Source organism: Coccinella septempunctata, chromosome 5 (assembly GCF_907165205.1).
Source record: "Coccinella septempunctata chromosome 5, icCocSept1.1, whole genome shotgun sequence".
Lineage (NCBI taxonomy): Eukaryota > Metazoa > Arthropoda > Insecta > Coleoptera > Coccinellidae > Coccinella > Coccinella septempunctata.
Window position 1 is genome coordinate 34,885,835 of NC_058193.1, and position 22,386 is coordinate 34,908,220.

At 36.6% G+C, this 22,386-nt stretch overlaps 3 protein-coding genes across 6 annotated transcripts in view; 2 read left to right on the plus strand and 1 right to left on the minus strand.

Annotated features, from left to right (window-relative positions):
* Positions 1 to 508: 508 nt before the first annotated feature.
* Positions 509 to 5,567, plus strand: LOC123314449 (succinyl-CoA:3-ketoacid coenzyme A transferase 1, mitochondrial). Its single transcript, XM_044899745.1, has 9 exons — positions 509 to 698; positions 1,087 to 1,204; positions 1,266 to 1,492; positions 1,553 to 1,809; positions 3,674 to 3,842; positions 4,104 to 4,221; positions 4,313 to 4,529; positions 4,652 to 4,727; positions 4,903 to 5,567. Exons 1-9 carry the CDS (start codon positions 612 to 614, stop codon positions 5,218 to 5,220), a joined length of 1,587 nt encoding a protein of 528 aa, XP_044755680.1. The 5' UTR covers positions 509 to 611; the 3' UTR covers positions 5,221 to 5,567.
* On the minus strand, positions 5,478 to 10,323 carry LOC123314450 (longitudinals lacking protein, isoforms H/M/V-like). Of its 2 annotated transcripts, XM_044899747.1 has the most exons (7): positions 9,894 to 10,323; positions 8,039 to 8,603; positions 7,675 to 7,746; positions 6,514 to 6,617; positions 6,152 to 6,368; positions 5,973 to 6,087; positions 5,478 to 5,922 (listed from the first exon to the last, which is right to left on the minus strand). In XM_044899747.1, exons 1-7 carry the CDS (start codon positions 10,083 to 10,085, stop codon positions 5,904 to 5,906), a joined length of 1,284 nt encoding a protein of 427 aa, XP_044755682.1. In that variant the 5' UTR covers positions 10,086 to 10,323; the 3' UTR covers positions 5,478 to 5,903. The 2 variants fall into 2 exon arrangements, with proteins under 2 accessions (XP_044755682.1, XP_044755683.1); XM_044899748.1 differs by lacking the exons at positions 5,478 to 5,922; positions 5,973 to 6,087; positions 6,152 to 6,368; positions 6,514 to 6,617 and adding an exon at positions 6,799 to 7,278 and having other exon boundaries at positions 9,894 to 10,321.
* Positions 10,324 to 11,029: 706 nt separating this feature from the next.
* Positions 11,030 to 22,386, plus strand: part of LOC123314448 (trafficking kinesin-binding protein milt) — a 57,802-nt gene continuing 46,445 nt past the window's right edge. Inside the window, exons 1-2 of one of the 3 annotated variants that reach the window (XM_044899743.1) lie at positions 11,030 to 11,305; positions 12,857 to 12,959. Coding sequence is in view for 1 of the 3 variants with exons in the window: in XM_044899742.1 (XP_044755677.1) it covers positions 20,448 to 20,550 (103 nt within the window). In the remaining 2 variants the exon portion in view is untranslated. Of the gene's footprint in view, positions 11,306 to 12,551; positions 12,684 to 12,856; positions 12,960 to 20,154; positions 20,551 to 22,386 lie in introns of those variants that run through there. The other 2 variants (XM_044899744.1, XM_044899742.1) reach the window with 2 other exon arrangements.

Below are 22,386 nucleotides of genomic sequence, written 5' to 3' on the forward strand. Positions count from 1 at the left end.
AAAATGATCAAGACTTATTCAACAATCTGATCGAAGTATGCAAAGGCTTTCTCAGGCTGTAGTTTGCCATACTCTCTACTGAACATTATCATTTCAATATTTAGAATGAACTGATTTTTTATCGTTTCTGCAGAAGAATTAGGCTATCTTTGGACGTGCGTATTGAAAAAAATTAGCAATGGGCAATAAGTAATCATTTTGAATTAATATCTTCAAATCCCCATTTGAAGGAAACGCGGAAATAAAAAAAATGATAAGGAAAAAGATGAATCGCAAATAAACCAGATCGTGTTGTATTATGAACAAATCCACCAGGTTTCGCAAAACCTTATAAATAAATCACCTACGTGAACAACTCCTGAACCTCAATAAACCCCCCCGATATCGTCATTATGTTCAAAATATTTATTCCCGAGCAGTCAATAAATGTGAAATACCCCGGTGTCGAAACAATGATCTTATTGGGACTCGATAACCTTGCACGATGATGGATAGGCGATGGAGTTTTTAATTCAGTTCAACTTCAACAGTGGGGGTCATCTCCAGGGAGCTAGTGATTTGAGGTTAGAACCTCCGAATGGTGGAAGATTTGATAAATTGATCGAACCGATATGTCCAAGTTGGTGAACTTAACCTGCGAGAGAAGAATGAGAGTTGCCATAAAAAATTTGGAAATATTGCAGAGGTTGACCAATAAGGTAAATCGATTCAGGAAATCGTCGGTTTTCGGTGTACTTTCCCTCTTATCGACGAAGGTGTCAATAACACTGAGATGCGACGTTGACAGACTTACAAGGAAGAATTAAATTCGGGATTTCGGTCTATTGCTTTTCTTCCAAATTGGAATGGTTTAAAGTTGGTATTGTCTGGGAAACATTGCCCTATTGTATTTTTTCTATTATCTATGAGAATTAACAGTTTTCCTTTTAGAATTTTTCAGTACATATCTTGATTTTTTGGGTTTTTCGCAACCTATTTCATTCTTTGAAAATTGTGGAATTGTCCTCGTTTGCGATATGGATTTCAATAGCAAATAATGAGCTATTTCCCATCCAGAAAAACTGTTTATAATCTGTGAATTTCCAGATAGCTTCTACCAAATTCTCCACAGCTGCGACACCAAATCGTAGCAACGACAAAATTTTCCAAAATGTCGAAGAAGCGTTGAAAGACATCAAAGATGGGTCAACACTCCTGGTGGGTGGTGAGTAAATCGCATCTCAGAAAAAATGGAATGATTCTCTTAATGACTGCCAATTTTTCAGGATTTGGCTTATGTGGCATCCCAGAGAATCTGATAAAGGGTTTATTGAAGCACAATGCGAAGGGCTTGACAGTGGTATCAAACAACGCAGGTGTAGATGATTTTGGATTGGGTTTGTTGCTATCTCAACGTAAAATCAAGAGGATGATAGCTTCATACGTTGGCGAAAATGCAGAATTTGAGAGGCAGTACTTAACAGGGGAGTTAGAGTTAGAGTTGACGCCACAGGTATACATTTTTTTATGTTTCAAAAAGGAACGTTTCTAAATCACGATTCGATGATTTCAGGGTACTCTTGCAGAACGAATAAGAGCTGGTGGAGCAGGTATACCGGCCTTTTTCACTCCAACAGCCTATGGTACATTGGTACACGAAGGTGGAGTTCCGATAAAATATAATAAAGAAGGAAAGGTGGAGTTATCTAGTAACGCCAGGAAGTCAGAGGTTTTTAATGGAAAGCCCTACATTATGGAAGAGGCTATTGTTGGCGATTATGCTCTCATAAAGGCCTGGAAGGCAGATCCACTCGGAAATTTGATATTCAAGTAGGTGACATATTGGGAAACACGGCCTAACAGTCATTTTCCATAATTAGACAATGCCCTACTATATACAGGTCAAATTTGTGGTAGGGGTACTCTACAGGGTATTAATATGACACGCTCTTAGTAAATCCTGAATTTCCCTCTTGGGCCCCCCAAATACACTGCGCAAAAAAATTAACGCACATTATGGAAATCTCAAATTCATTCTACAACTGAAGCTGTTCTCAATGATAATTATTTTTATCAGAATTATGTATGCATATGTTATCCACTTTCAACGATTTTCTTCAATACAGATGTTTTTTCCCAGCAGGAATAAGAAAAGATGATATTATCAGATTTTGAATGTATTGGCTCCATTCTAAAATCAGTTGTTCTCGATCAATTCTAGTGATCAATAGTTTTTCTTTCGTTTGATTCTCTACACTCGATCGCTATGCAACGCGAAACACGCAATTTGACCCAAGAGGAATGTGCCCAAGCGGTAGTTTTGCGAGAAGAAGGGTGGACATACACAAGAATTGCAGCAAGGTTCGGAGTTTCCCATACAAATGTGTCCAGAATGTTGCAGCGATTCAGGGAGACAGGTATGAATGTCCGAAGACCAGGACAGGGTAGACCACGGGTAACAACTGCCATTCAAGAACGTTACTTGAGAGTTTCTTCGTTGAGACAACGCTCGCCTCCTTCAAATTCAGCTTGAGCAAACTCATGAGGTGCAAATTAGCACTCAGACAATAAGAAATCGCCTCAGAGAATATGATTTAAGGCCTCGTGTCGCGGCAAGAGGCCCAGCTCTTACACCAGCCCATCGAAGGGCGCGTTTGGATTTTGCGAGAGAGCATATCCATTGGGAAGAGGCCGATTGGGAAAGAGTTCTCTTCACAGATGAGTCTAAATTCTGCCTCTAACATTGTGATCGACGTTCCCATGTATACAGACGTCCACATGAAAGATATGCTCAGTGCAATTTCCTGAATACTACTGGTTTCGGGGGAGGATCGATTATGGTATGGGGTGGAATATCTTTGACTGCTCGCACAGACCTAGTGGTCGCTGATAATGAAGCTATGAATGCTGATAAGTATATAAGGAACATTCTTGAAGAGCATGTAGTGCCATTTGCCCCATACATTGATGAAAATTTCATTTTTATGGACGATAATGCCAGACCCCATCGTGCGCGCATAGTTCAGGAGTACCTTGAAGAGGTTGAAGTCTCTCGAATGGAATGGCCAGCAAGAAGTCCAGATATCAATCCGATTGAGCAGGTTCGCGACAACTTCAATAGAAGGCTGAGAAGTTCAGAAAATCATCCAGCTACTCTTAATGACTTAGGAATCCAACTCGGAGAAATCTGGGAAGGATTAGATCAGAACATTTTAAGATCACTCATTTTGAGTATGAACCGTCGTTGCCGAGCTGTAATTAACGCAAGGGGTGGAAATACCAAGTATCAAATCACTTATCAGCATTTCAGTATTTTGAAAATTGTTCATTTCTCTTCTTCCACATAAGATTGGGTGAAATCCTGAATTTTTCTTCCATTTAATGTGTCTTGTTTCGTTCAAAACCTTCCCGAGAGAATATAAAAAATAAGTTATAAAGTCAATGTAGAGTTAACTTTCATTAAAATTGAGATTTTCAGAATGTGCGTTAACTTTTTTGCGCAGTGTATTTTGTCATTCTTGAAACCCCCACATGAATTGCTTGGCTGCATTACTACACCAATTATCAACGCTCTCTGTACCTACATACAATAACGATTCCGCCAATCGAATTTAGATCGCCGAAAGTATTGCATGAATGAAATAAGTATTCAGTTGTCGCGACATATATAATCCCTGAACAATTTTATTTATAGCAAGTCTGCGAGAAACTTCAATCCTACGATGGCGAAAGCAGCGAGAACAACCATCGTGGAAGTCGAGGAAATTGTGAATATAGGCGATATAGGTCCTGATCAGGTCCATGTGCCAGGAATATTTGTGGATAGGATAATCAAGGGTGATTCTTTCGAGAAAAGAGTAGAGGTGAGAAAATGATTTTTCTCTGTATGCCCACTTTGAAACTCAACTTCTTGAGAAACATTAGCTTTATCGCCTAGAAAGTGTTTGCCTCTGACCCCACAAGGTTCAAAATGAAACTCTGATATGCCGAGACAAAATTCGAAGATTTACTAACTACCTAGTACTTAGGTACATACCAACTAACTATTGACCAGTAAATTTTGTTGTTCTGGTAGTGTATATGCATGTAAACTAATTTTGTATCAAGGAATTCCTTCTTTTCAGAGATTAAAAACCACAAATCATGATAGCAGTCATTCTAAGGTAGAAAAAAGAAAATCAGATCTTCTTAGGGAAAGGATCATCAAGAGAGCAGCTTTGGAATTCAAAGATGGCATGTATGGTATCCTTTTCCTTTATAGTTTGTAGTTATACTACAAAAGCTGTTAGAATTTTTCATTTACACATTGAATTTCCTGAACAAATTCGCACAGCAAATTTAGGTATAGGCATGCCAATGTTAGCCTCAAACTACATCCCCAAGAACCTGAGGCTATTCTTGCAGTCTGAAAATGGCATATTGGGCTTGGGGCCTTTTCCAGTTTTCTCTGAAGTCGACCCCGATCTCATAAACGCTGGAAAAGAGACAGTGACTGTAGTACCTGGTGCTTCTTTCTTCAGCAGTGATGACAGCTTTGCCATGATAAGAGGGTAGGTTAGGTATTGTTCATAATGTTCCTGAACTCTAGGAAAAAATTGTGAAAATTTGGATATATATCAGTTAATTATTAGCAACTGCAGCATTCAATTAAAAAGTTTCATATTATTTCTAGGGGACATGTAGATCTCACGATGTTGGGAGCTATGGAGGTATCGAAATATGGTGATTTGGCCAATTGGATGATACCTGTGAGTAAAAAAATTATATAGCTGGTAAATCAACACATTCAAGACTTATTTTCTGAATATTCCCACTTTGAACATGACTCAAGACAATTTTTTCGCTTTGAAAACCTTATGATTCTTCACCCATTTCTACTCAGTGTGTTTCTGAGTGACAATGCGCAAAAATCGCTAATTTCAGGGAAAATTGGTGAAAGGAATGGGTGGCGCTATGGACCTAGTAGCAGCTCCAGGCACCAAAGTGGTTGTATGCATGGAACACAATTCCAAAAAAGGAGATCCCAAAATTTTGGACACCTGCAGTTTGCCCTTGACAGGAAAGCAATGCGTCGATCTCATAATCACGGAAAAGGGGGTTTTTACAGTGGACAAACAGAAGGGACTCACCTTGATAGAAATAGCAGAGGGACTGAGTGTTGAAGAGCTGAAAGCCTCAACTGGATGCGAGTTTGAAATTTCAGATAGTTTGAGGCCTATGCAACAAATCGATGTGGATTAGATCTCCGTATGTCCTGATTTATTTTAAGTACGTATTCGAATGTTGAGGTTAGATTTTATGTCTTTATACCTCTATTCTATATTTTATTTTATATTTGTGTCAGTTTTTGTGTTATGTGCCTCTTTTTTATTTGATGTATCATTCATCACTTTAAAATCGAAATTTGTAATATTTTACCCATCACATACCTCACTGAAATATATATTCGAAACAACTTGTTCTGTGGGTGTGTATTATAAAATAGATAAATAAGAAAATCCTCATAATAAAAATTTATTATGACAACATCGTTGAAATATAACAGTACCGTTCCTGTAAAAATTTTTATAATAAACTTTATATTTTTACAATCTTCATATTATTATCCCAACGATAAAATAACCTAAAATTGAAACTCCTCGGCAAACATAAAAAATGGTAAAACTTAACATTCTGTATCACTATTTATCTCCAGATTCGTTTTCATTTGAACCCAAATAGGCTAGACTAGAAATATCGTGATATTAGTGATAAAAATTCGATGCTGATTGGTTTCATTGATAATCGAAAAATTAGCAACGAAACGAAAATTCTTTTCGATTTGGTGAAAATTCTATAACGAATTTTCAAGTTGAACAAAAATCATCGTTTACTCTCTGATATGTAGAAAATCCTATTTGTCATCTTAGGCATGCCTCCTAAGCCTACTTTGGCACTTGTTTCCTGAAAAATTTTCATTGTTGAACTGATTTTGGGGCGTCAGAAAAACTTACCCATAATATCTTACAGCTTTCATTCTCAATGCTGTTGAATTCTCCTTACATTTGTAGGCTAAAACCTGTTTTATTCTACTAACCTCAACCATTGGAAAACGCGTAGCTACATAAGCTAAAAAAAACAACATTGAGCTCAAAACCATTCCTAATGGACCAGTATAAAATGCAATGCTTACATATGATTGCTTGCACCTTTGTTCTATCTAAAGCTGGTTTCACTGGTCGCTCTTCACTCCCTGCCCTACTCCATCTCTGACCAGTGACAGAACAAGTAGCCAACTCTGCTGGGCTGAACAGTATGGTTGCTAGTCCTCTGGTCAATTTCCTGTAATCATTCCATTTAACACTTCTCAGTTGGTCTTCGTACACTTCAATACCATCTCCTAATTTAATCTGAAAGGATAATGGATGAAAAAGTGGAAAAAATAAGAATGCAATTAGATGAGGTCAGGTGGAGCAAGCAGTAGAAGGGAAAGGTAAATGGTTTAGGCAGGAAATGCGAAGAAAAACATCAGAAGAAGTGTGTAGGCTCCCTTACCAGTCTCTTATTATTTCCCTCATCTTTCCAAGAACTGCAAAGTTCGGATTCTTCGAATTCTTTAAGCCAGGCTTCAGGTGGTCTTCTTCTGAATCTGAGCATATCTACATTCAAATATTTTCATGAAACATCTCTCTGAACAACAGAAAATAAGTTCGACTCTGAGTTGAGTCAGTGAAATACTGTGATATCCCTATCTCTAAAAATAAATCATCACCAACATTGTTGGCCTCAATGGCGTCAATGTAGGGCTCGATAATTATGGGGTAAACTGATACAAACAAATTTTCCTTAATGTTTGACTTTATTTCATGGAGACTAACAATGGAATAAATAAGAAGTACTTATGTATGTGTATATAAAAGAAGAACAGATCTTCCTTTTGTCATTTCACTATTCTCTCCGAAATTTCGCGCTAAATCCGCTAGTGTAGCTCATATAAATACGATTATAAAAAAATTAAACTCTCATCGACGTTCTTCCAGTCTCAACGGAATCCTGTCAACTCCATCTTGACTCTGTTCAGGGAAAGCACCGGTTTCGTATCTGGAAAACTTCGGTTCTGTACGTTGTTGTGAGCGCCTATCATGTGTCTCCTCAGGTACAGATCGGTTTTGAAGGATTTGTTGCAAACGTCGCAGTTTACGTATGTGGGATAGTGTATCAGTTTCATGTGTTGTCTTAGGTTGGATAAGTTGCTATATACCCGTCCACATTCCTCGCAAGGCCTGGGATCCAATGAATGTAGCTTTCTAGAATCAGCGGCTGCAACAAACCAAGTCATTAGTTAACATAGATAGTTGCAAGCACGCCTAGAATACTATATTTATGGATCCCAGGCCGAAAGACCTGAATATGCATGCACTAATCTTGATATTGGTAGGTTCGATTTTGATCTAAAATTCCAGGCTTTTATTTGAATACGTATATCTTCAAGATATCTAGGTGAAATAGAGGAAGGATGGTCTTTGTAATTAACTGAGTGTAAATTCTACAAATTTCAAGAAATGTTCCACAGGGTGTTACGAAATTGGACTACAAATACACGGTGTTTTCACCCTCTATAAATAAGCTATCAACATTTTTGGAAAACTTTTCTGGAGTCTGGTGCATCTGAATCTGAACTTAAAGCAGCTACATTTCAAGCAGTACTGTACTTACTTTGTAGGGTCAATTCAGGTGTTGTCCCTTTAAGGCTGAATGTTGACGTTTGAGGTATAATCTCTGTACCCCCTGCAAATATAACGGTTTTTTATTTGATATTCTCAGTATTGATAGTTAGGGTTGATATCTTTTTGATGGTTCATGCATTTTTAAAACTAGGTGTAGGTATTTTCTAACCCAAAATGAGATTTGTAAGTCGTCTCTAAAAGTTATTCAATATCTGTTGCTTGATATCTTCTCCTATTCCACTATTCTTGTGAGTAATAACGTTATTTTTTATTAGGGCACGGTATGGTAACAATAATTCATCTGTGATAATTTTTTATCCCTCAGTTTTTATTGGAACATCTTGTTAACTCACCTGGCAGTTCGGTGAGTTCAGATCCCCCATAAAAATTGGAAATATCCTCCCTCATTTCATCCTCGCTAGAATAATCCGGCAGTTCGAGCTTCGGCTGCAAAGACGTCTTACTTAACTCTAATTGACTTCTCACTTCAGTCTGTAAGGCGAAGGGATTCACCCCGCTCAGGGACTCTTCCTTGACTGCCCTCAGCCTTGGGACGTCAGATTCTGACTTACACTGCCTCTTGGGCGGTGGACTAGGACTAGGAGACAGTTCTTTTGGTATATCTTGACTAGAGGTTACGGTACTGGATGAGGATATATGCGGCTTGTTGATTTTCTGCTTCGAAGACTGGGGGTTGAGATACAGGGTGTCCTCTTCTCCTTTGGGCGATTCAGTGTCGTAGGAAGTGGTTGTGTCTGTGAGCCCCCTGATTTTCAGGGATTCTGCCGTTTTTAGGAAAGCCGACAGGTTGGCTTGAGCTACGTTCACTTCTCCAGCGTACATGAATTCCATCAGGGCCACTATGTGTTGGGCCTCCACGTCTTTCATGAAGATTATGGGATGGGAACATGGGTTTGTCTGAAAATGACGAGAAGATACGTTTTTTATAGTCAGATTTGACACGTGTTCGTCAAACAACTATTTTTGCCCAATTTTCACAGGTATCAATCGAAGAATATCTTAGAGTGGTGGAGCAGATTTTTTTTCGAATCCAATTACTATCACCCTAAACCTTCAGTTTTATTTACTACGGGGTCATTTTTCCCAGATACACTCATTTTACATTTTTTTTTTAGTTTTGATGATGAGTTCCAGTCTATTTCTCTTTGATGCTGAATCTCATCATCAAAAATCATCGAAAAAATCATCAACCAATCTGTCGACGATCTTTCTGACTTCTGACATCAATTGATTCATATCGAGGACATTTTTCAATGAAAGAATTTTGCTAAATTTGATTTCAGTAATGATGCTTTATGTTTCACAAATTACAACTACAATTTTGACGAGAAATATCAAAGTTTCATCAGTGGTTCTAGAATACGAATTAGAAATACACAACATATGCACAACTTGATCAAAAAGCATTCGATATACTCCGAGAGGGAAGCTTTAAAATTTTGAGATACTGGTCGCCTTTCATCACAGTGTTTGAGCCAAAGTGTGTTGCCTAAATTTTACTACCTGTACCCTGTAGACTTTGGGCGCACTTGAATAAAAAGTGGTAGTTTCTAACCCCTCAGGCCCTCGGTAACATTATTCGAACTGTAATAACTGCATAGAAGGCGTTGGCTCTCATAATATTGGCGGGATAAGTTGATTCTTATATAGAACATCTATTTTGCCGAATAAACTGAGTGGCATTAGTTATATTATGTGAAGTATGATACAGTTTTCATCTGGAGTTGCTGTGAGTTGATTTATAATGTAGATTAATTGTATAATTATCAGTTATAGGGGCAAATTTCTGTTTGAAAACTTCTACTCCAAATATGCCATTGTTTTTTTTAATCAAACATTAAAATTCATTGATCAAATTCCTTCTTCCTTATTGATTTCTTTTATCTTGATTCTTATCGAAGAAATCAACCAAATATAAATAAATCTAGACATTATTGGATGATCCATACAGTTCCTTCCAATTCATGCATTAAAATCTCTTATCAAATCACTCTCCATCAAAATAAAACAATGTTATCGTAAATATACTTTTGAAATTTTGAATTTCACGTTCAATGCAGCCATACGTGCCAATCGAAATTCCCTGTTAATACAAGAAGCCCAGCCGAGTATAATTTATTGTTTTTTGATGAGGCGGCTGTCGCAGGGCTATTTTCGTCAGAACAAATTCCGCAAAACCTTACTCACCTTGAATAATTCCTTGAAATAAGGGCTACAAGCCGAAAGAACAACTTTATGTGCTTGTAGTTTCTGACCTTCACATGCAATCGTGACATCGGTGAAGTCCTCATCGTCCCTTAAGGTTTCAAATTGTGATGTGAAATTCGCTTGAAAATTATTCCATCTCAGACAAAATTGCTGGTCTTCAATAACAGCCATATCCTATAGTAACTACACGAAACTCACAATTTAAAGGAATAGGTACAAAAATAGATCGGGCGCTCTCAAGATTGTGGGAAGACCATCTCAGTCTCAGACAAAAATAAACTACCTTTAATTTTAATCAATATATGTCTACTTCTTTTGGCCAACCAAGGAAAAGTAGTTTCCCTATGATTGCCACGGGAATATTTCCCGCTTTCAAAGATCTCTTTTGAACCTTGATGAAAATTTCTCACTTTTTCAAATTTTCACGAAAGTTCAAACAATTTTATTTTGTCATAAAAGTTATATTTTTATAGAAAATCTGATAAATATATGGGTTAAACCTTCAAATATTCGCTATCAGCAATAATTACAAGATATAGATAAAGTCCGCATCATTATTTGGAATCTATAATTGCCGATAAAATTGAATTTATTCAATATGTTATTAATTGTTAGAGATTTTTTTATTTAAACATTGGTAATGTTAGTTCTATTGACATTTATAACCAAAATAAATCATGACGTCATTTCAATCTGGGGATATTTCGTTTGCTTATATCTCAATATTATCTATACATATAACCGTGATTACTTAGAAAAAAAAACATATAGATACGAAAAACTATACACGATATTGGTTGCTCCAGATATTTGAGCAAATTTCGAAATTTTCAAACATGAATGAAAAATCTCAGTATTCCACTATTCCATTTATCACTATACACTGTTGCCAGTTCTCATTAAATTCCTATGATAAAATATTATGGTAGGTTCTGTTTCAGCACGACTCACAACTAAAAACTGTGAAAAATATTTTTTTGTCGTTGATAATGCATCCACAAATAATTTCAATCTATTTGAAATTCCACATCACTTCTGAACAAACATTGACAATTCGTATTATTCAAACTTCAAATCACTCTGACAACACCGCCCTTGTAAATTACAACCGCCTTGTCCGATCTGTCAGTGTTACGTTAGGAGAATGTCAATTTTATATTCATGTGAATCTGTTTCGCAAATAGTATATGTGATCTGTTATTCTAGTCATTTCTTTTGCTACCATTAGTATTATTTTCCATATAATGGTGCTTTGTGCTCTCTGTGTGCTATTCAAGTTATGATAATAAATCCACCCCTCTTGTTCGAGTGCATTGTGTAATTTCTGTCGTTTACATTACAAAACCTTATTATTAGATTTCTCAGTGTACTCGAGTATGAAATGTCTAAACGTAAGTTGATCTGGATTGTTAAACTGATAACATTTCGAAAATTTGGTAAAAATCAATAGTGGAATGAACACATAACCTTTAAGGTTTGGTCTTTCTGGGGGACGTTCCTATCCTATGCATGAGGTGACTAATACCATCATTTTCAATGCCGAATTCATTGAAATGTTTAATTGTTGGTGCTCTTGTGAGAGCTGGAACAACTAGCAGAATATATTGATTAATTTTTGTAACTTTGCTTTTAATGAATGTTTATTCGGTTATTCGTCAGTCTTTTCTTAAGTTTTTTAGTTGTGGATCATCAATCTCCTCACATAAATGATTTCCGATCTGTACCTTGCACTGAACCTTGTTGGATAATAAGAAACGACAATATTGAATTTTTCAATATATTTTCTTACTCTTATCGCAAGAAATTTAATTGTGTTTTATAATTCTTCACTTTTGCGTCATTTTTCGTTGCATATTACTCATATTATTCATGATCTGTTTATATATCATTTTTACTGGTTCATATTTTTACGTTTATTATCCACTGGATAATATAGATTTATGAGAAAAGTGAATTATTGGGTGCTTTCAGTTTTAGAAAGGTATTGTTGAATCCTTACCATAAATTTTTAGACGAACTGAATTTGAGAAGAATTACATCAGTGTTATCTATCATTAATAGCTCTCAACTTCTGCCTCAACTGATGAGAGAATTTTCATCATGTGTCAGAATAAATATAATTAAATTTGATTGTGGGAGATACCGTATCATTACATTATTGATAAAGCAATGAGAGTATATTTTCGATTTAGATAATCCAAGAGAGAATACCATATACATATGTATTTAAATATTGCGAATTAAAGATGTGAAACCCAGCATCCAAAATGGATTCGAGAATTCTTGTTTAAAGCGAATGGGTTTGATGAAAACTAACAGTTCTCTATGTAATCAATTATTTCGCATTGAACATATTTATGATCGATATACAGCCTGTTTGGATTGTTTGTAACACATTTTCTTACCCAATACATAATGCTTGATATCACCTCTGATTTTCATCTAGATATAAATGAAATAATTAAGTATTTATGGATTTATAGTGATACTGATAAGACGTATCTTCATTAAATTCGAGTTTTTTTTATGTAAAATTCAGAAAGTTTTCCCTGTTCAGATTCTATTTGATAAAGTTCTTATCTGCGATATTTATTTATTCATTTATCATCTGCTATCGATTTTTTGAACTTGGTTTTCTGTCATCACGTATGCAATAAAAATGGTTGGTGCTATGTTTGAGTGCGATATTAGTGTATTAACACGGTTGAAGAGTGAAATTCACATAATATGACTTCAAAAGTAATATTTTGTATGAAATCTTTTCTGAAGGTATGGTCCTTGATCTTGAAGAACCTTCAAATAGCACATACATTGAAATCATCCATTGTTCATGGATTATAAACATAATTGTATTCTGCCAATCTCATGCTCAAAGGGTAGTTTTAGGAATTCCCCAAAACACAGTGGCGTAACAATTTTACCAAGAATGGATTTTTTTACAGGAGTTGTGATAAACGTGATCGTCCAAGCTGGCAGCCCTAGAAGACAAGCGTGGCACGCCGCGCTTCCCCTCTCCACTTACCAAGGATCAAGAAACGATTACTGGTAAGTGAGGTTATGTTCATACATCCTCATCCTATAGAGGTTTATTTCGACGTATGCTCAAATGCATACCTGCAAGGATAGAACTTTTCACGTGGGGAGATACCTTCAGTGCAGAGCTTTTTGACACATGACATTCGCTTTTTGACACATGACATTGACATGTCATTTTCAAACGGCGAAAAATGCCTACAGTCTTAATTTGAGCAGTTCTCTCTCGATAGAAGAGAAGTAGACGAAGGTTTTCGAGGAAAAAACTTTAAATCTATTGGTGTAATCTAAGCCTTTCAACTTTCATACTATTGAGAAATTTCATGGAAAAGCCTACCAAAAATACTCTGGCTATAAACTCCCGAAATACTTTTGGAGCTCTTCAACCATCAGACGAACCTCTGGATGTTTTTGTTCGTGGCGATATTTGTGGAGAAATTATGAAGAATTATGTTCGCTATGTTTTCGTAGTGAATATTTCCGTTGAGCCTACTAGGATCATTAGTCTGTCAAATAACTCTCGGCGTTTCCGACTGGTCAAATATAGAACATTGGCGACTGCAGTAAGGAATTTCTGGATATCGAGAAAGGAAAACTTTGTTCTTGTTTTATTTTAGCGTCTGGAACCATTCACGCCTTCTGTCAGTATGTTTCAATTGAATGAACCGTAAAAGAAATTTTTCGCCGAGTTATTGGACTTCTGTGGGCGTTTTCCAGTTGGGACACCCCGTGTATATCCTTCGCCTGTAAGAATCTCGGCGCTCACCGAAGCATCTCGGATTATTATTGAATAATACCAACAATTCCGCTCTTAATTGACGGCCGACGTTTCTTTAGCTTCGTTATTGCATTATTTACCTGGATGATGAAAATTAGCCAGGCGCGCGTACTTTTACCGTCCGATTTTTGCCAGCCCGTCTCAGTTCCAACCGAACTTTTCGACGGACGCACGCTACGACCCCTCTGAGCGTTTTTTTTGCGACAAATCGTCGGTGAAGGTGATTGGTGCGGAATTTTTCGGTGCTTTGAGTTTCAAGGTCACAAGTTGAATCTAGGACGCTCGTTGGTTGGCGATTGTCTCGGCGACAACGTCAAAATGGGAAATTTTGACATGTTTGACGTAAGGACGAAATTTTTGACACGACCATAGAGGAGTGGGGCTTTTATTCGTCGTTTTTCCTAAGAATATGTAACTAGTGGGAAGATGGTGCATAATTTTCAAGGAAAGACATATCATCGATGATTTGACAGATACAGAATCTACCTAACCTATATTCGAGCCTATATTGATACAGGTGATAATCTGTTTTTGACAGAACCTCCATTTTGATGAGATTCAAGCTCAAGTTTAACTTTTCGAAGTGTTGGTCCAATACGTTTCGTCTATATTTTGAATATTCTTATAAATTCTTATCAATTTTCTGTGAAAATGTATCTGTGGTGATTTGATTGAAAACTGTTTACAATATCAACCCGTACCTACAATTTAAAGATTTGTAATACTTTCAAAAACTTACGTTACGAGATTTCTCTCAGGTTTTAACTCACCTTGTATACAGAATTAAGGTTATAAGTAGGTGCGACTCAAGTTTGAGAATAATATATGTAACTCTTTCTTTTCGAGTCATATCCGTATTTGATTCCTTTTTTGCGTTCTAAGTTAGTTCAATTAGAAGCTGATTAATACCCATATGCTAACAGAAATCGCTTAATACACATATATACATATTGATTAATATTCGCATATGCTAATTTCAATCAGTTGTTAACGCTCTAATTATTCAATTAAGATAAGACATATTTGCACATAGACCAGTTTCTGTTGTATTTACCGAGATAAATATAGGCTCGATGAATCTCACAAATTGAAAATGTTCGAAAATAACTTGGTGGTTGAAGTACATTCTTCTAGTAATATGAAAGACTTTTTTCACCTCCATTTTGGTATATATTTTCGAGTATCAACCCCTCATGAATTTGTACAGTTTTGGGGCGTGTGAATTTCAAAGAAGGAAAAAAAGCAGGTGCAATATTTTATCGAAAAATTTTTTCTCTCAATTTCAATGAGGAAAACTGAAAGTATTACATCTGTTTCTTGTTAACAAGGTCTCATTAATGCTTCAGGAAGAAAAAGGCAGCAAAATTCACAATTAACAGAAAACGCAAGGTGATAAATCCTTTTCCTCCACAAGATTGTGTATTGTTTTGTTCGCACCTAATAATATATCTCTTCAAGTTGGCACTTGTAATGACTTGGACGTTTTCTATGGAATATCGTTCTTATGTTTGGATTTGAATGGACTTCTGCGGAATTTTAACTGCGTTTCTAGCAGTTCTCGATTGTGTTTGGTCCATAGCCCATTTTGTATGCAGTGAGTATTTTTTTCACAAATTTTCAAGTCGATATCCTCGATTTTTTGATTCAACTTTTACGATAATTCATTTTTAGATTCTTCTACAACCCCTGTTGAAATTTGCATAGTTTAAGTTTATGAAGTCATCTACACTTCAAAAAACGAATATATCTCATGAAATTCTCGAAAAACATCAGTCAACCTCCCTTACTAATCAAGAAGTGTGTTGTCAAGTTTGCCCAGTTGAAGTTGATAAATGATGAAAAGATGTTGGTATAGCACTTTGAATTTTGAATAGCCATATTCTTTATTTTTCGAGTCCCTTTTAAATTTTTATTAGGAAAGGGTTTAAAAAAATTTATTTCACAGAAGTACTTCATTATCCTGTAAAGGAGGATTCCCATCGGAGTTTATTCCGATGAATATTATCAAGATTCAAATGAGGGGTAATTAGTAGGTATTGAATTTCTACTTTTTCCTCCAGAAGTCTAAGCTCTTGATTAATATAAACGGTATTTAAACTCTCCCCACCATTAATTAAGCATTTAGTTGATTTCGCGGTTCTAGAAACGGAAGAAGACTTCCTGGAAGTTCTTCCGATTTCTTGAGATAATTTGGGGTAGTCTTCATGCGAATTAAAAAAATTATCTGTTAAGAAACTAACCATCAATGAGTAATCTCAGTCATTATAACAAATACTGAAGAGACTAGTGGAAAAACTACTTATAATTCGCTCTGATCATCGGAAAGCAGTGGGGTTTTTATATTTCTACTGCAAGTGATCTTGGTATTGTACTTGTACGTTTAACGCAAGAGGCATCTTGTGAATTTGTGCATTTCTTCGATTTTCGATACCTCGAAATCAACGTTTTTTATCAGGTGGGGCCTCCTATACCTCTTGGTAGTTTTATTATTCTATTCGTCAATTCAAAGAGCCGAAAAATGAGTTAGTAGATATAAGTAGAGTCATTCGGGGCAACTGTGCGCACTTTTGCCTCTCAAGCCATACCCTGTTTCAAATGTTGAAGCTAGGAAAATTAAAACATATTCATAAGATGGAGAATTTTCTAATCTATAAGAAAACATCAAAAAGCAAACAAACAAAAACGTTTTCTTTCCGCAAAAAAGAATTTAATAGAGAAAGTCGGAGTGCGTTCACATGCCCCGTATTGCGGGTAAGTGTGCGCACCCTCACGGGGTAAGTGAACGCAGTGCTTAGTGAACCACACAATCAAAACAAATTACAAAATTATGTCATCAAAATGTTACAATATTAGAGAAATGCTGTTTATTGTCAATACAGAAGCGCCTTTGTACAAGCAATGCATTATTGTTCGTGCCACAATTCTTGGTGAACACAACACTTGATACATTCCCCTGTTGGTGGCTCTTCATATTTTTCTGAGCAAATAGGACAATATTGATCGAGTCTTAACCAAGAAAATCATCAATGTCATAATTTATTCCTCACTGAACTAATGCCCATATAATGAATCTATGCGCACACTTACCCGCGCACACTTTCCCCAGTAAGCCAAAATTTGAATTGACGTTCTTATAGAGTTGAGCAGCTAAGAGAACCTAAAATTTGTTATAATATATTTAGATTAATATGCCTATGATCGAATAAAAGATTGTTTAACACTGAGGGACTCGGAACTTGGACCTGGCAGAATGTGCAAAGATGCTAAAAATTAACAAGAAAACTAGTGAATTTGATTGATTGCAAATAAAAAGTTAAAGAAACGTGGCACGGCGCACTCCTATGAAAAACTAATATGGCGATTCTGCGCCCTTGCTTCACCCAAATGAACCCCTCTTTCATACATTGCATAGTCGAGATATACGCACTGCGCACACTTACCCACTGCGCTCTTACCCCGAATGACTCTATATAAGTATAACTTGAAAATAAAAGAAGATAGAAGGGTGTGGTTTCGACCATTATACATCTTTTGAAAATCGATGTCTTGCCATCCATTTTTCCCTATCCCTTACGGTTACAGAGCTGCCTTTCAATCCCATTTGTTCAGCAATACTGAAAATCAGCAATCAAAAAGTTTTCTATAAAAAATCCACTACAATTTTTGAGCGGTGTAGTTGAAGTGCTATTATACTAATCGGCGTCTTATCCATTGTTGGGATCCAATTAAAACGTCGACATTTCACAATGCAGTTTTGTAAAGAATGGTCGGCAATTAACCGACCAAAAAACAGTCCCACTCATTAACCACCTTCACTCATTCCACTCTCATATACTGATCAAATAATAGTATCTAATCGAATCTCTCGCGAGTCGGATTAAGTTTGGCGTTACAATCGCGGACGCACGCACACGGGCGGTCCGCTCCTTCCCCGAAAAAATCGACACAGGAAGAGTCCGGTCGGATCAGCGGCCACGATCGCATAGGAAGCGCCCAGGACACGTGACCGTATTGTCCGTTCACGTCTCGTACATATCCGGAGTTTGGACGACGTCCAAGAAGTGTGGTCGGCAATTTGGACGCCTCCTGTAGTTTTTCCGAAAGTTTTAACCGTCTTAAACGATCGTTCTCGGTGAGTGAAGGTGCGCGGGACGTTTTGTTTAGGGGATCTGTTCTGTTGCAGTTTTTTCGGTGGTGGTGAGGGGTATTTTATTCTGAGATAGATTAGCGTTTGGATTTCAACAATTCTAGTAGTTTTTATACGATAAAAGTGAAGAGTGTTGGATTGAAACTCTTATTTCGTTTTGAATCCGGAATTAGTTGTTGATCTTGATGTTGTCCTACATTTTGTTCGTCTTCTATGTTTGTATGACTTTAGGTGATGTTGTCTCAGTTATACGATGGTTCATTTGCTTTGCTTTGCTCCATAAGGATCGTGTAGAATTGACATCTAGCGAATATAACATGGAAATGAGTCTAACTGTTGAATTCGCACGAAATGTATTCATAAGCCTGACGTCATCTCAGACGGCTATTTCTGGATGTAAAATATTGACTTTCAGGTTTTAACTACGGTTTATCGAAGGCTGTGAAATATGCATCTGAGATGTTGTGGTAATAATTCTCAACATTTTATGCATTCGGCTTTATAACATCTTGTGTCAACATAATCTGAGTACCTATTCAATCGGTGAATACAGTTTATTAACAAGTTTTGAAATATAGAGTCCCCTTCGTAGAGGATGCATTTTTTCAGTTGAGGAAACAGATGATAGTCAGATGGAGCCAAATCTGATGAAAAGGGAGGTGTTCTAGTAATTCAAACCCTGAATCACGAAATTTTTGCATGGCAACATGAGGTTTGTGTTCAGGGGCGTTCTCCTGCAAAAACAAAACATCTTTGGACAGCTTTCCTCATCTTTTCTCTTTAATTTTTTCCCGTAGAGTGATCAGTAATGTCGACTAGTAATCTCCGGTTATTATTCTACCCTTATTCAAAAAATCAATCATGATTACTCCATGGCAATCCCAAAAAAACTGAAGCAAGAACTTTTCTAGCAGATTTTTGGATACGAAACTTCTTAGGTCTTGGAGACACAGAGTGTCGCCATTCCATCGATTGTTGCTTTGTTTCTGGATCGTAGGAATATACCCAAGTCCCATCCATAGTAACAATTCGGTTTAAGAAGTCTACATCGTTTTCAAATCGAACACAGATCCAACGCGATGTTTCTACCCTTGCACGCTTTTGGTCAACATTCAAACATTTGGGGATCCATTTTGCAGCAATTTTTCTCATGTCCAAATTGACGTGAACTATATGATGAACGTGTTCGTATGAAATATTCAGTGCTTCAGATATCCGTTTTAGCCCAATTCGACGGTCTGATAAAATCATGTCATGAACTGCATCGATATTTTCGGGGACTGGCACAGAAAGTGGCCTTCCCGATCGGTTATCATCTTCAATGGAAAATTTACCTCTTTTGAAGCTTGCAGACCAATTTTTCACGGTCGCATACGAAGGACATTAATTACTAAGGGTATTGAGCATATCTTCGTAAATCTGCTTATCCCTTAACCCTTTAAATATAGGTACTTGATGATGGCTCGATACTCCAATTTTTCGATTTTCACAATTTCGGTGGACATCTTCTTTCTTTTAACTTTTTTGACCTCAAACTTCACACTGACACTTCTAATGAGTTATTGTTCGTTGCTATGGTAACGCAATATTTTTTTTAAGCATGGAACTGGTCTAGGCTAACTAGATATCAATACATCCTCCTACCTACCCTACTTTCATCTTCTTTTCGATTTAGGTCCTCCACAAATCGTCAATATTCTAATTTTTCTCAGTCGAAAAGCAGGTTAATGACGGAAATGTTCGAGTGATACATCGATGTCATAGGAAAAGCATATGTCCGATGGGATATCCAGTTTCGTGTTTGAAAGTTGATTAAGTTCCTGCGTATTCATCCGAAAAGAAGCCCAATAGGTGATTGATAACGTGGCACGGGTCTTGAATGAAAGTTGATATTTTATTCATATGGTTAGTCGATTGAAGATTCGTTTTGTGTCCTGCAATGGATACTTTGATTGCATAAGGCGGATTTCAGTTTGACGGGGAATATTTGGCATCGTTGCGGGTTTCCTGATGGAAAATCAAAAAAGGGGTCAATCATTTTCTCACCTACTGATGCCAAAAGTGCCTCTTATGGGTCTCTAGGTACTCGAAACAACATCATTTCTAAGCAAGCTATTGTCGTGGTTACGCCAATGGTGGAAAAACATAAAATTGACGTTTTTACCGAGTGTCAATCGAATAAGAACACAGAGTAACAGATTCCCGACAAAAACGCACAGAAATAATGATTATTTCTATGCGTTTTTGTTCCGACAACCAATTCGCAACTGTCATTTAGTTTTTTTTCGTAAACCCAGTCCTGCGCCGATCGGGCAAAGATACCGCGTAGATAAACCATCTTGAACGTTCCTCGGAGTGAAGTGCGAACAATATAGGGCGCAAGCGTGCGCAAAAACTGTCCTTTTCGATGTTGTGACGTTGATAGACCGAGCGAATATGTCACCTCAGTTCCTGTGATGCCGGTGGATAATGAGCGTTATAGGGGTTGACGTTTCGCGTCCCTCAAGGCCGGAGTTCTGCCGTTTCCTGGGACGGTGGGGTCAGTCTCGTCTTCCTCCGGTCGCTCGTCTTCAGTATGCAACAGCGGTTCCGGGGAAGGCCCCGCGTGAGGTCTGGACGCTCCGTTAACATCAGCGACTGGGAGAAGCAGAGCGAGATCGTGGAGAATTGGAATAATGGTATGATTTTGATTTTTTTTTTTTTGGACATTGTTTTTCGTGAAATTTTTGGTGATTGGGTGTTGGATGCAGTGAGATTCGAGTTAGAAATGTCTGTTCTGTATTCATGGTGAGTGAAACTGTTGTTTTTAAGGTTGAAAAAGTTATTTTTCCTAGATTATACAGGGCCACTCTCTGACTGGCACATACATTTCAACAGAAAATACCTGAGGTCAAAAAACACACTTTTACCATTTTTTCCAATTCGGTTGAAATTCCATAACAAATATAATTTTCACTTATATCTACAATTTTCGTGATATACAGGGTGTTCCTAAATTGAACGTACAAACGAAAAGGGGAGATTATTTAAGTGAGTTTAAGAAAAAAAAAGTCCCATAAACAAGGGGGCGCAAACGTTTCGTTTTCGAGATACAGAGTGTTGAAGTTTGAATTTTTTCAAGTTTTTTTCTCATAGTAATACATTTTTTGTGTTGATTATACGAGTTTATCCAATCTTTATGAATCATCGCTACAGATCAGGAAAATTTCCATAAAAACTGACACTGAATTCATTCACCACAGCTTACAAAGTGGCCTTCCCATCATAATTTGGATTTTCACGAGGATTTCGAGAGAATCGTTCAAAATTTTTTTTCTCGAAATCGTTGGTAGATACGACAAAACTACAAAAGACCGAAAAGTTTAGTATAAGAATAAAGCTTCTTTTCAAATTTTTTCAAATTAACAGTTGCTCACCAAAAAAAAGTTCTGCAGAAGAACAGGTGGCAGTGTTCCAGAAAAAGTATCACCCTGTAGATCTTCTATCGAAATTGCCATGTCACGTGGTGAGAACTCTAAAATGTAATATCTATGCCGAATTTCAGTTGAATATCTTGTGAAGTGTAGATACTATGAGAAAAAAACTTGAAAAAAATTCAAACTTCAACACTCTGTATCTCGAAAACGAAACGTTTGCGACCCCATGTTTATGGGACTTTTTTTTCTTAAATTCACTCAAGGAATCTCCCCTTTTCGTTTGTACGTTCAATTTAGGAACACCCTGTATATTTTCATTGATCTGATGAATCTTCTCCCAACACAAAATTCTACCCACACCTTCCAGTTTCTTCATTATGACCATTACATCCCATGAAAATACAAAAAATTCAAAGAATCCAACTCTTGAAAGTGACCTCAACGTTCTCTAATTTTTGATGATTTTGGAAAATAATAGTACTCTTCATATTTTCTCGTATAATGCGCCGTTTTCGAATAATTTGATCATTTGATGTTCAAAAATAAAAAATATCTGCGAAATTTGAAAAATTGGGTATATTGATCGAATGTAAAATTTTAAAATATCCACTTCGAATAAATTTTATTCAGTGTGAATAAGTATCTGTCATATAATTTCCTATCTGACTGGCACATACATAGACATAGAGACATCTACATGTCTATGTTTGAAGGATTCCTTATTTCGGTGCTTTCAGATGTAATTATTTGACGAATAACAATTCTATGAAAGCACGGTATACTACTTTTCACTGATTAATGTAAAATAAGACACCGCATTGTAGAAATTGTCATAATTCCAACTAGAAAGCAAATATTTCTTGAAAATCACACAAAAAATAACCATACATCCAGAAACCAAAAAAAATCTAACAATAATGACGTACCTACATTCAATCTATGCCTATAAACTCTCATTATTAAGTTTCAATGACAGTTTTATACGATGAATAGCACTATCTGAAAGTGAAAAGACAGCATTTTTACTTATCCTAAGAATAAGACTTATCTATCGAATAAATTTCTCATAAATTTTTTGTCTTAGAAGTTACAGATCTG

Coding starts and splice junctions, on each gene's coding strand:
- LOC123314449 (XM_044899745.1), top strand. CDS start 612: ATGTCCAAGTTGGTGAACTTAACCTGCGAGAGAAGAATGAGAGTTGCC. Junction 1,810..3,673: donor CTCGGAAATTTGATATTCAA/GTAGGTGACATA, acceptor TTTTATTTATAG/CAAGTCTGCGAGAAACTTCA. Junction 4,222..4,312: donor ATTCAAAGATGGCATGTATG/GTATCCTTTTCC, acceptor AAATTCGCACAG/CAAATTTAGGTATAGGCATG.
- LOC123314450 (XM_044899747.1), bottom strand. CDS start 10,085: ATGGCTGTTATTGAAGACCAGCAATTTTGTCTGAGATGGAATAATTTT. Junction 8,604..9,893: donor ATTTCAAGGAATTATTCAAG/GTGAGTAAGGTT, acceptor CGTCATTTTCAG/ACAAACCCATGTTCCCATCC. Junction 6,618..7,674: donor ACCTGAATTGACCCTACAAA/GTAAGTACAGTA, acceptor ATTTGAATGTAG/ATATGCTCAGATTCAGAAGA.